Source organism: Syngnathus typhle, linkage group LG17, assembly GCF_033458585.1.
Source record: "Syngnathus typhle isolate RoL2023-S1 ecotype Sweden linkage group LG17, RoL_Styp_1.0, whole genome shotgun sequence".
NCBI lineage: Eukaryota > Metazoa > Chordata > Actinopteri > Syngnathiformes > Syngnathidae > Syngnathus > Syngnathus typhle.
The window spans coordinates 4,863,382-4,875,980 of record NC_083754.1 but is presented as its reverse complement, the minus strand read 5'-3'; the positions used below and the strand labels follow the sequence as shown (position 1 = coordinate 4,875,980).

Genomic DNA, 12,599 nt, shown 5'->3' with positions numbered 1-12,599 from the left:
ATAGGCTTTCATAAATGGAAGAAAATAGATAAATGGCCAAGGGGAGTCTCTTTGGCAAGGGGCCCGGAGAGAAATCAGCCAACATGTAATGGGGAATCTTCTCTGGGCCGAGGAATACGAGTGGACCAATTTAGGGGGCACATTTTTAGTTTAAAGTTCATCGAGAGGAATGGTATTTTCTCGCCCCACACCCTCTCTTGCTCTTTATTTTTCGATACCTGCTCTAGAAGAAAATGAAAATTAATACGGGAGCCGAGCCTTACAAAAGAAGTCATTCGTCTTGTTGATTATCTATTTGCTTGTCAGGGTTTGAGCTATGGTGCCGACCCTTTCCCTCTAAAACACACATGCGCACTCAACGCTTATGCTGGAAAAAATAAAAAAACTGTTGTGCAGAAATATACATTCATTAACGCATTCAAAGGCTACAATCAAATATTATTATTATTATTATTATTATTCAAATGGTTCAATGTGCTGCACACTGACGTTAAATTAACAGGGGAAAGGGGGCGAAACAGAATACGGTTTGTGATTTAAAACGAGATTACAGGATGTAATGTACCAAGATTACTATAGCGGTAAGGCAAAATTAATCATCGTGAGTCTCTGATTTCTCAAGACAATCGGGTTTTGTCTTTCTTGGGAACATTGAAATCATATTGAACAGTGCATTTTGTAGTAGCCTATGTAATTGTATACACATTTATACACATTTTTATACAACATTGCATGCATTTGCTAGACATGACATCTGTCAATAATATGAAATAGTATTGAAAGGCAAATACCTCAGAATCAAATTATAACTTCTGAAAGGAAAATAGAGGATAATGGAAAACAACGCATTTTCAGACATGTATTTATTTTGTATTTACAAATCATAGCAAGTAAGACACAAAAAAGCGATATACATATCCGTGAGGTAACACCTTCAACATTATCAATCAATCAAATACGAGAGTATATGATTATTATTATTATTATTATTATTATTATTATTATTATTATTATTATTATTATTATTATTATGAACAATCATTATCTTTGGAATGTAAATTGGATAACACTTCGTTTAAATAAAACACGCGGAGCGACACCGTGTGCGCGTATTTCATACAACAAATGATTAATTCATGCAACAAAAGGCTTCATTTTTATGAATATATAGAGCAATGCCACATTTGCTTTTTGAAAAGTACAGAGGCGCTCTACGGAGCAATTTATTGCAATTTGATCGAACTCGCCATATAATACTCCAAATAAGACTGCTTGAAATGCGTCACTTCATTGAAGACTGAAATCAAACGTAAACGTGCAGCTGAGGTAATATTGCAGCGCTGAATTTAGTGCGATATGATACAAATACGCACCCAAAAGTCACTAAATTCAAACATGTGCATTGATTGCATAAGCTTAAGATATGGTAAACTCATATATTATTTGGAGGAAAAGAGTGGAAGATTGCCTCAGTTCACTACATATTCATCAAATGCACCGATTTTCTTTTTTTTTTCGGAAGTGTCTAATACTGTTATACAGTCATGACTATTGTCTGAGCAGTCTGTTATACGTCGGTGTTATCAACAGACAGCGCTCTGTGTCATTTTCGGTATCTAAATCAATATTTTGCGACCAATGATGAGTATTAAAAATGAAAATAAACGTAAAAAAATGTTCAATAAATATAGATATTTTGATCGCATTATTAATAAAAGTATTTCATTGTGAAAGCGGGGTGACACGTGAATAGAGCTCATATTTGTATATTATTCATGGTATGTTGTGTGGCCAGAACCACTTTTAATCAATTCACCAATGTTTTCAGTCCTATAGTCACAGAATAAACAAATTATTCCAAATTTAGCATTAAAATGAAGAAAATGCCTTTCTGTCGGCAGAAAAGAACACTTTCCTATAGAATTGAAGTGTGAAACTGATGATTCTTTCAATCGGGCTCTTTGTCAGTGTTCGAACGGTGAACTCCCTTTTGTGTCCGGCCCATTATGACGACACATATAAGCAAGCTTCCAAGTCAGTCAAGGTTATTCCGGTCCACAGTTTTTATTTACAGCTTCGTTTTGGAAATGCGGCAAGAGCAGATGGACTCGTGCATGGTCAGGTGGAGCCATTTAAATCTTGAGCGTTTGTGTTATTCCCGGAGCGGACCTTGGTGTTGGGCAATTTATGATCCTTCTTCCATTTCATTCGCCGGTTCTGGAACCAGATTTTGATCTGGCGCTCGGATAGACACAGGGTATGCGCTATCTCCACCCTGCGCCTGCGCGTCAAGTATCGGTTGTAGTGGAACTCCTTCTCAAGCTCCAGAACCTGCTGGCGGGTGTAAGCTGTCCGAGAGCGCTTCAGCTCGCCTCCTGTGTAGTTTGAATTTACTGTGAATAAAGAATAAAGTAACGTGTTACCGTATTCATATTCTGAACAGCAGCAACAACATTAATAATAATAATCATAATATTGTTATTATGATTATTATAATCATAATAATCATAATAATAATAATAATAATAATAATGTGCTTCCTACATGTGATGGGGTAAAGGGGGAGGGATGCTACTATATATGCAAATTAGCAATCTTAATAATAATTATAAGAATATTAGTAGCATCAATGGTCGTGATTTTCTTTCTATTGATTTAAAAAAAGCGCTTATGTCAAGGGACTACACGTATCACGTGATCTTAAATGCCCCCCAGCAAGCAGTCCCCCACCCCCATCGACACTGTGACAAAAATAAATGTGATCTTATACAAAAAATTAAGATCAAATGTACATTTTGTGGTGGTGAATTGCATTATTTTGCAACAATACTACAGAATGATCTAATTATTGGGACCAACAGGAATGATAAGCATATAAAATTAAGGAGCGTTTTTTGCCCCCTACGTCTGCACGGCCACGACGCACAGCAAGCTAAGGGGCGTTGATTGTCTGCCAACATAGAGGTGGGAGGGTGTGCCTGAATGAATGAACCTCTAAAAAAGCAACTGCATTATTTTATAACTGCACTATGTCCATGCGAACACATGAGTGGTCTAAATTGCCTTTACATCGTCGAACGAACAAGCCATATGTACAGTCACCTCGCCAACGACAACACTGAGAAGATATAATAGATTGCGGTATTTGCTTTTGCATTAATGTTTTACGGCGTGCTCCATAAACAGGAATATTTCAAATGACATAAAACTTCCCCCTCCCCTTGAACATGGAGTGGGGAAGGAAGGCTCGACAGTGTGGAGCGCACAGTTTATACAAACCTACCACTTAAAATCAAATTACCACAGCATAAAACCTAAATTATGAGTTCAGTCTGCGTTGTCATAAAGCAAGGACTCGAGCCTGAGATCGGACTTCAAAAAGGCACCTCAGCGTAGAGGTGTAATAAAAATTTATGGGGGGTGTAATTATGTTGGCCGTGCAAACAGACGATCGTAAATCTCCAAGGACTACGAATCCAAGTCGAACCCGAGAGAAAGCCGTAGATTGTGACCGCGGACGACTACAGATCAAGAAAAGGAACTTTGTATGCAGCACTTACCAGTGTTTACGTGGACTTTCTTCATCCACGGATACAGCACTGGGTCATTTTTTGTTTTTGCGGGGGTGTTTCGGCTGAGGGGCGGCTGCTCCCGCGACTGAGGCGGGCTGGGTGTCACTGAGTCTCGGTCGACTCCAATCTGGGGAATAGCCAGGCCACGAGGGGGCATCACCACCGAGGCAGGCTGACAGAGCGTGTATTGTGGCTCCGATCGCTCCTGCTGATGGTAGAGAGCAGAGTCCGGTAGAAAGGCGGTGGTTTCATTTCTTTGGCCGTAATAATCCGGAGAGTTGCTGGGTAGATAATCGCTATGTGAGTACTCCTCGCAGGGTGGGAATTTAGGATCCACATAGTTGGAGTTGATCAAGTATGAGCTCATGACCATTTATTCCACTCCTTGTACATAATATATAACTAAAATTGATACCGCATCCCTTTACTCGTCGGTCATTCCTGTTCCGCTGAACCCTCCTACTTTTCTGTCAAGTGAAGAAAGTTAAGCGGTCATGTGACTACAGCGAGCCAATTGAACTGGAGCGGGACGCGCAGCGTGGACAAGGAAATGAGATTAAGTGTACACACTGCCCCGCACGCGCCTTGTTGTATGCTCTCATTTTGTGTGCAGTCACAAACAAGTCTTCCAAATACTTTCACTGCCCGCCACGCTCCCCAGGTCGCGCATGCTGCCCTGCATGTAAATACCTCCCACTATTAAATCCCTTGAAAGTATGCAGAGATGCATGATATGCATGAGTTGCCATCAAATTTTTGGAAATCAAATGTGTTCGATTAAAATTTGCAATTTATTGCCTGTGAATATCCTATTGATTATCACCCCTGATCAATTTAGTCTTTGTAAATTAGTGTTAATGAGGGAGAGAGAAATGGACTCTTGTGCGGCCACCCAACAGCTGTCAGACACAGCTCTATATCCAGTTTGGGATCGATAAAAAATTCATCAACCATAAAAGGTTACACTGCTTCCTTCATTTGATATTTATCTGTAATATACTTGCAGTAATTTAAATTTGCTGCCGTGTTAAAATCGCACATATACACACGCGCGCACGCGCACATATTAACATCACTGACATGGTTAGTCCACACCTCCACTCGCAATATTTTGTCCATGCACTATTTTCAATAAGCAATATTAGTCACAAATTGACTAAATCGTAATGTACAGTACTGCATATGTCCACGAAAATTAATTTAAAATCATAGATGCAGCTAAATACAATTAATACAATTAACAAAACCGATACAATTATAATATAAATGCCACATTTAGGCATAATATATACACATGTCCCAATATGACGAAGTGGTTCAGATGGATGGATTGATGACAAAAAATTAAGAAGGTCGATAATTGCAGAATAGATAAGGTAATTTAATGTGTCCAAATACTCTTTCATTTGACACAATGGAGACTTTGCTGAAAAATTAGAGAGAGCTTGCTAAAAAACAAAAAAGAAGCGCTACAGTGTCCATCGGTGCCGTCGTGTATAAATCAACTATATACTCCCCTAGAAGCGAATTTGTGATTGCTTTTAAAATTTTGACACAAATCCGGATCTACAGGGTAGATATAGAAGACAGGGTATCTCACTTTGCTTACGGGATGAGTTTCAACTTAAAACACTTTTGCCGTCTTGAACCTTCACTTTATGTTGCCCACGAGACTGAAAAAAAAAAATTTGCTCGCTTGACGCATCACTTCCTTGTCACCACTGCCGCAGTGTTATCAAGCAACCAACTAAATCATCAAGTGAAAAGGGTTGCGGTTGGCGGGGTGGGGAGATTAAGTACGAGGTATGCATCTGTAATTTGCTTGTTTATATCGTGACATGAAGCATGCATTCAACCACACTGACACAATAAGTAATAATATACGTCACATAATGCAAAGAAAATATTGAATAGCCTATATGCTTGCCCCCCCAAAATACTCCTAATTGTATTAATAATTAATACTAATTGCATTAATCATAAGAAAGAAACATTGTACAAGCACTTATGTGGTACAATAATAATAATAATAATAATAATAATAATAATAATAATAATAATAATAATAATAATAATAGACGAATAATTACTTAATTAAACACAAGGAAATATTAGATATGTGTAAATATGTGTTTTAACAGGAGCGCATACAAAAAAATGCATGTTGGAACAATGAAAGCGCAAATGACTTCCGTTCTAACCTAGTCAAGAAAATATGTTCATTAAAGTTAATTTTTGTTAGTAAAGAATTAGTTCTTCATTTCTTTCTAGTTTGTTTTCCTTTTGTGCATTCGTGTTTATGTTTTTTGTTTTCTTTCTTTCTTTTTTTCAGTGCAGCATGTAAAGTACATTTTATTATTAGATATATTTTCTTGCACATTAAATTGTGTGGTATGCAATGGTGTTCCCACATTGATATTTGTGCCACCAATATTATTTGTCCCTTGCTTTAGGCAGCCTCCGTTTTCAGTAGATCATACATCATACGTCATACATCATACATCAATTGAACAATGAGCAGACAGCACTTCAATTTAAAGGAGAGGTTATGCGTTTGCAACGAACCTCGAATCTTTTTTTTTTTTGTTATGTACACTGCACCAAAACTGCTATTCTATTCCATTCTATTCACTTCCAGGTGTGGGAGCATTCAACTTGACCCCCGCTGCCTTCATCCCAGGTAGTATATCGATCAAGGTGTGTTGAGTGTGACTGTGACACTTCCCCCTGCCTATGTCAAGTTTGTCAGCAGCAGCTTTTGTTTAGGCTGCACAACGTAGTTCACATGGAGGTTACTTTGCTACCAGAGTCACTCACCAGCTAGGGTCTATTTGGTGAACCGAACTAAATATTTGTATACTTACTATCCAAACATGACTTGAAGACAAATGGAAAGAAAACCTTATTTAACTCAGTCTTCTATTTGTGGGTAATGGTTGTAAAATGGCTACGTTGTATGGAATTAAAATTGAATCGGTCAGGGTTAGGCTGTCTACAATTGTCATTCAATAACATTTTAGTGAGGCCATGTACGAAATTTAGCATAATAATAATGGAAACACTGATGCTTGACCTTTTCCCTGATTTTCAAAAAATATTTTTCTTCAAATAATGCTCCAAAATGACATTTTGGATTAGTAATTTATTCCTATACATAGCAAAATCCAATATGTGAAGCCCTACAGGGCCTGTTAACTCAATTAAATATTAAATGTTCACGGATGTTGTCTGTGTTTTATCTAGGAGTTGCTGCTACTTGAAAGGGAAGCCAAAACAAAGCAAATTTTGAATTTATCCAAACAAAAACAAATGTATAAATAATTTCCTGCAAATAAATATGATATTGGCATTTGTAACTTATTCCGTGCACGTGAACGTGTGTGTGCGTGCACGCGCGCGCGTGTATACGGGTGCGTGTGTGTAAAAATACTTACATCTAAACAAAATAATCATTTGGTTTTAAAGCTAGTGAAATATAAATGAATATATTACAATCGATCTTGTTTGCAAACACTGGTCTTGTCATTGTTTTGAAATATTAATCACTAGACAAAGAAGTGGCAACGGCAAATAAGAAAAATGCAGTTTTGCTCCATTGTGGATAGTGTGAAAAATAAACCTAGACTCATCCCTCGTTCTTTTGTTATGGAGAGTGACTGACAGAACAAGAAAAATTAGAAATTCTCAGGCCTCACCGTGAATTAAACGAATCATAGCTGCAAACTTACAAAAAGAAATAGAAGAAAATATGCAAAATACTTGATTTGTAAAAATGGAATTGCAAAATGGCGATTCAACTCAATTTCTCTGATAAATTATGTTGTAATTAAATCACAAGGAGCCATAGACAATTCTGCAGCACGTGGTATCCCATAACCTCTCATCACCATGCAGCATCACCTGACATCCACGCAAGCGCATGCATGACAAAACCAATCCACCCACCCTCCCTCCTAACAGGATGCTTTATACTCACTGTTTCGTAGCTCTCGAATCCGACTCCAGCTCCACTTTTCCACCCTCTTATCTTATCCCATTTTTTAAAACGCATCCTTTTCGTATTGTTGATCCGCAACTCCGGTATTCTCAGCATGCGTTCTCCCATCCATTGCGACATCACGGAGATCTTCGACGTCTCCACAAGGTGTCTACAAACTAGAAGGAGAAATGGGAAGTCAGTCGCTGTAATTTTCCACACACTCCTCAAAAAAAAAAAAAAATCAGAAGCGACCACATCAGACTATGCTAAAAACAACCATCTCTTGCAGTATTTCCCTGCGATTAATGCAAGCTAGCTGTTGAAGGCTCACGGCTGCCGAGTACTGCGTGCTCTCCAAGGCATTGACTCACACTGTGCGTGTGTGTGTGCGCGCGCGCGCGTGCGTGTATGTGTGGACTCAAGTTTTCCAATTAATCTGCGGTAAGGCTTTGTTAAAAGGAAGAGGCTCGTCCCCATGTTTTCAACGTCATGGTGTGACTACTGACCTCCCGTTCACCCCGAGCAAGAGCCCCTATACCCCCCCTCCATCTCTCTCCAGCCCCCCCCCTCTCCTCTTCCTTTCTTTCTGCCACTTATCCCATCTCTCTCGCCTACTCCGTCGTTCTGCATTGTGATTTTCGCTCCCTCCGTCATAGCAAATTGAATTGGGAGTCATTAATTTGAAGAAAAATGGCTGCAGTGGGGGTGGGCTGGTCTTTATATTATTCTCTAAAACCGATTTTTCTTCTCTTTGAATGTCATTTCTCATTTCCTTTTGGCGTAAAACTATTAATGACACACACGAGATCTGTGGCTTTATAACAAAAACAGTATTAAAGATTATTTCAAATCTTTTTTTTTTGCATTTTAATCTGTACTGAGGTGAGCACACCTTAACACATTTGAGGAAGTTTTTCTTGTTATTATTTGTGTTTGCATCGTGCCCATTTGATCGCATACTCTTGTACAAAACATCTAATTATCATGCTTTAGGAAGAAAAAAAATACATGGTTATTACTCAGGTTGGAGACAGGCGAGCGATGCGAACTAAACCCAATCAATGGTGAACTCAGGATGAACCAAGATGGGTTCCTCCATGATGTAGTTTTTAGCAGTGATATTTTATAGCTGACTTGGGTGCAGGCAAAGGACGAAACGCAAAATGACTAACAATAGGAATATTGCAAGCTTAAAATTTGATATTTGAACGATGCAGTTCCTGTGACTGACCTGTGGGAGGTCCATACCACAACTATTATTATTATTATCATTATTATTATATTTACAACACTAATATTTGGTTTTATATACGGGAAAAAAAATATTTGCCACATTAGAGATGCTATCGGGTGTTAGCAAAATACGCAATTGACACCAAACCACATCACCCAAAACACATCTCCGCATCCAACGCCTCAATGTTACCTCCTTTACTTTCCATCCACGCCACACTCACTCACTCAACTCGATACTTTATATATAGCAGCCCTATGCTTTTGTCCCTGGAAAAGGAAGGTCATGTATTCACCTCTCCTTTGCCTCCTGTCATCATTTCTCTCATACCTCTCTGCCTCCCTCCCATGTTTGTGTAGTCTTAGCCTACAGCAATTGGTTTGGAGAAGGAGAGGGAGGAACCCACGCATGCACGACGTTAAACTTTTGACCCTTCAACTCCTTGAACCTTCTGCTGCGAGCTGTATAGTTGACACCCAAGAATTTTGCTCTGATAATAAGGCTAGGGTGCTATAGTTCCTTCCTCGGGCAGGAAACTGAGTGAAACAATAGCTTCCAGCCAATGTAAGGTTTTACATTGAGAGCTCATCACTAGATTAAAGTTGATTAAAGTCAGACTGAAATTATCTACCACTTCACAATTCAAGTCATAATTACACTGGTGCCTCATCTAAGAGCTCCCGCGAGATGCAATTCTAACATGCATTTATATGGATTTGAATGGTAAAGCGGATATGAGACGTTATCTAGTTGCAGGGTTTAAGGACTGCAGGCTTATCTTGTCCTCCCGGTCTCAAGCGGTCTCTGGTGGCAGCGGGGTGAGCTGCATTTGTTGTTGTGTATTCCTCAGCACAGCTCATTTCATTGAAGTGAAAATCCCACCAAATTCCTTGGAAGCATATTAAGGATTGGGTGGATCCCCAGCTATAATGTTGTGGTAGTAATAGTGGGCTGTGAGACTTCATTGTCTCGAGAAAATATTAAATTCCACTTATACATAGTATTTATTATTGCAAATATATTTCTTTTCATCTATAATGACAGGCAGAACAATGGAATTTCCTTCCATTTGATGGTAGAAGGTATAAATCCTATAAGATTTTGTGTTTAATTAAAGATCAAGGTATCAAATTGAGGGAGTAAATTTGGCAGTAAATCACAAAGCAGTCATCATTATTTATTTATTTTTATAGATATTTTTAATTTATGTATGTATTTATTTTTTTAATATATTTTTTTAATTAATCTATTTATTTATTCATTTATTTATTAAATCATGTAGTAGAATGTGAAATCTGTCTAATGTAAAGTAGGTGCCTTGGAATATTAAAGGGTAGATTTAACAAATAGTTGACGAAAAACAGTCCTTATTTTTTTTGCATAAATATACACATTTACATATTACCACCATCGACAATAACCACCCATTCACTATTGTTGTCCAAAGTGAGCCCTCCTTTGTTTTACAAATCTGTGTGATTTCTCCAACTGGCCTGGGATGTCATTTATTTGCCTGAGGTAAACTTCCTTTCCCTGTGACCTGGAAATTGGGAACATTGATGCACAAACAAAAGCAGTGAGTTGTTAGGCTATTTTCTTTCCTCTGTGTAAGTGACATAAACAAATACACATGGGAGGGGGGTTGATGGGCTTTTCCTCGCATGCACGGCCTGCGCATGTGCAGAGCAGTTACAGCCTGTCTGGTGACCTCGCAATGACTCCGGGTTGGTACATTATTCATGAACTACCATTAGTATGCAGAAGACGTGGTTCAGAAGGAAAGCGATTCTCGGATATTCGAGTGAGTGAAGTGTATGTGTTGGATTTGAAATACTTTTAGCCGACTCCAAAAGGAATGAATATGTGCCTCCAACAAACATAATTTTTTTTGTGGATGACTGCAAGTAGATCCACACACACCACAAACAATGGTATACCGCAACACGACCAAAATACTCGGTTCATTCCAAAGTCATGCCTACATCGGTGTGCACGTCTCTCAGATGCAACAATACACTCCTGGATTACCTCTCCACAAAAGCTTCAGGAGTGTCCAACTCCAAGACAAACCCAGACACACCTCGACAATGCAAAGAAAAGGGGGCCAAGTCACATTTGTGACTCACCCACTCGTCATCACCTGTGTGGGCAAGGTCAGCGCCTTGTGGCAAGCGTGTACAGGCTCAAAGGAGCAAGACGGCTTATGTACATAAACCGAATAATGGTGGAAAAGCAGTTCTGCAGTTCGCACACACAGACACACAAACACACACAAGCATTTTTCGCTTCAAAAATAGCCTATTTGCGTCACAGATTCATATACGGACCTGTGTAATATGGGGCTCGGGGATACCTGTTGTGGGGGGGAAGGAAGTTCCTGTCGTCAGGAAAAGAGGAAGTAAGTATAAAAGGAAAAGGGGAGTTTTTGCTTTCCTGTTTACCGAAGTGAAATTTCCTGCAAACCACGGCTGCAATTTCTGATGCGAACATTGCTCTTTTTTTGTATATATAACAATAAGTACAAAAAAGAGCAATGTTTAATGTTTATGATTGACTGAAAAAAAAAGAAATATATATCTCTAATTAAACAAGAAATTAAATAATGTGTCTAAATAATTCACATTTACTTTTTCTGGGATTCTAAAAAAATAAGAAGAGGAAGGAAAAAACAAACCAAACCAAAACAGCTTCGTATGTTATCATGAATTTCACAACATTTAAAACATAAGTGTTGATAAGATCTGCTAGGCACGTGGAAGGTTATCTATACTACAATATAACTTGAAGTTCATGCTATACTTCCTAAATGAATCTCTTGTGTTCTAGCCTCCAATTTTGCTCAATCGAAGTTTCTCATGCAGTTTACACGCACAAAAATACACAACGTGATCTTTCCCTTACAAATACAGCTATAATACATTTGATTTGGCTACAAAAGCTGCAACAAAGTAAGTAATATTTGCAACAGAGTGAAACAGTAATCAAACACGCTTCTCTTACTTTCCCCAAGTAATCCACGCCAGTACTTACTTTGTACCCCCTTTCTTTCTTCCTCGAGATTTTTCCCATGCATCGACAACGATCGTGACCGGCCCTCTGAGCCTGTGTGGACCCGAGTGGGATCAGTGACCATCCTGCGTGCACGGCCTGTGCTCGCAATCCTCTCCCTCCCTCTGCTGTTCTGTCTCTACTTTACTGACCCCTTTAGGATCCCCTAGAAGCAGTTAAACAGTCACTTGATTTCTAGAATCTTGAATATATTGTACAATGTCAACTCCCCAAAACCATAAAACTAGCTTTATGGACCCCACGTGACTAGTGGACAGCCAGTGAGCAGTATCAGTTTGAGGCCACGCAGGCCTGAACTTTACGATGCAACTTGAAGATAAAAAGCACTCATCTGTTCGACATGTAAATGTCAAAGCTGAATTCGTTTTTATGGCGCAACCTAAAGCAGTGGAAATATCTCAATTGTCGAGCACATTGAACGGAGGGTCGTGTACGGATAATTCTCGTAGGGAGAAAAAAAAGAACAAGAAAGAAAAGAAGAGAATACACTTGTAGTCCCACATCAGTCGGTGAGTTTTAAATGTTTTGTTTTAAATCTTTCAGCTATCCTATTTATTTGCGTTGCCCTTAGAGATTTAGAATAACTTTGCCAGGTCTGATATGAAATATTAAATTGCCACAATAATGCAAAAAAAATAAATAATAATGGTTCTGTTATGATGCAAAACTCATGTTTGATGCTCCATATATCATTTTATCTGTCCATGGTGGACGTTTGCTGTACAAGTTCTTCTTTTATCAATGT

The 12,599-nt window shown here is 38.7% G+C and overlaps 1 protein-coding gene across 1 annotated transcript; it reads right to left on the bottom strand.

Moving 5' to 3' along the window:
- Positions 1-2,118: 2,118 nt before the first annotated feature.
- Positions 2,119-5,062, bottom strand: LOC133170396 (homeobox protein Hox-B4a-like). Its single transcript, XM_061303290.1, has 2 exons — positions 3,561-5,062; positions 2,119-2,393 (listed from the first exon to the last, which is right to left on the bottom strand). Exons 1-2 carry the CDS (start codon positions 3,943-3,945, stop codon positions 2,119-2,121), a joined length of 660 nt encoding a protein of 219 aa, XP_061159274.1. The 5' UTR covers positions 3,946-5,062.
- Between the last annotated feature and the right edge of the window lie 7,537 nt (positions 5,063-12,599).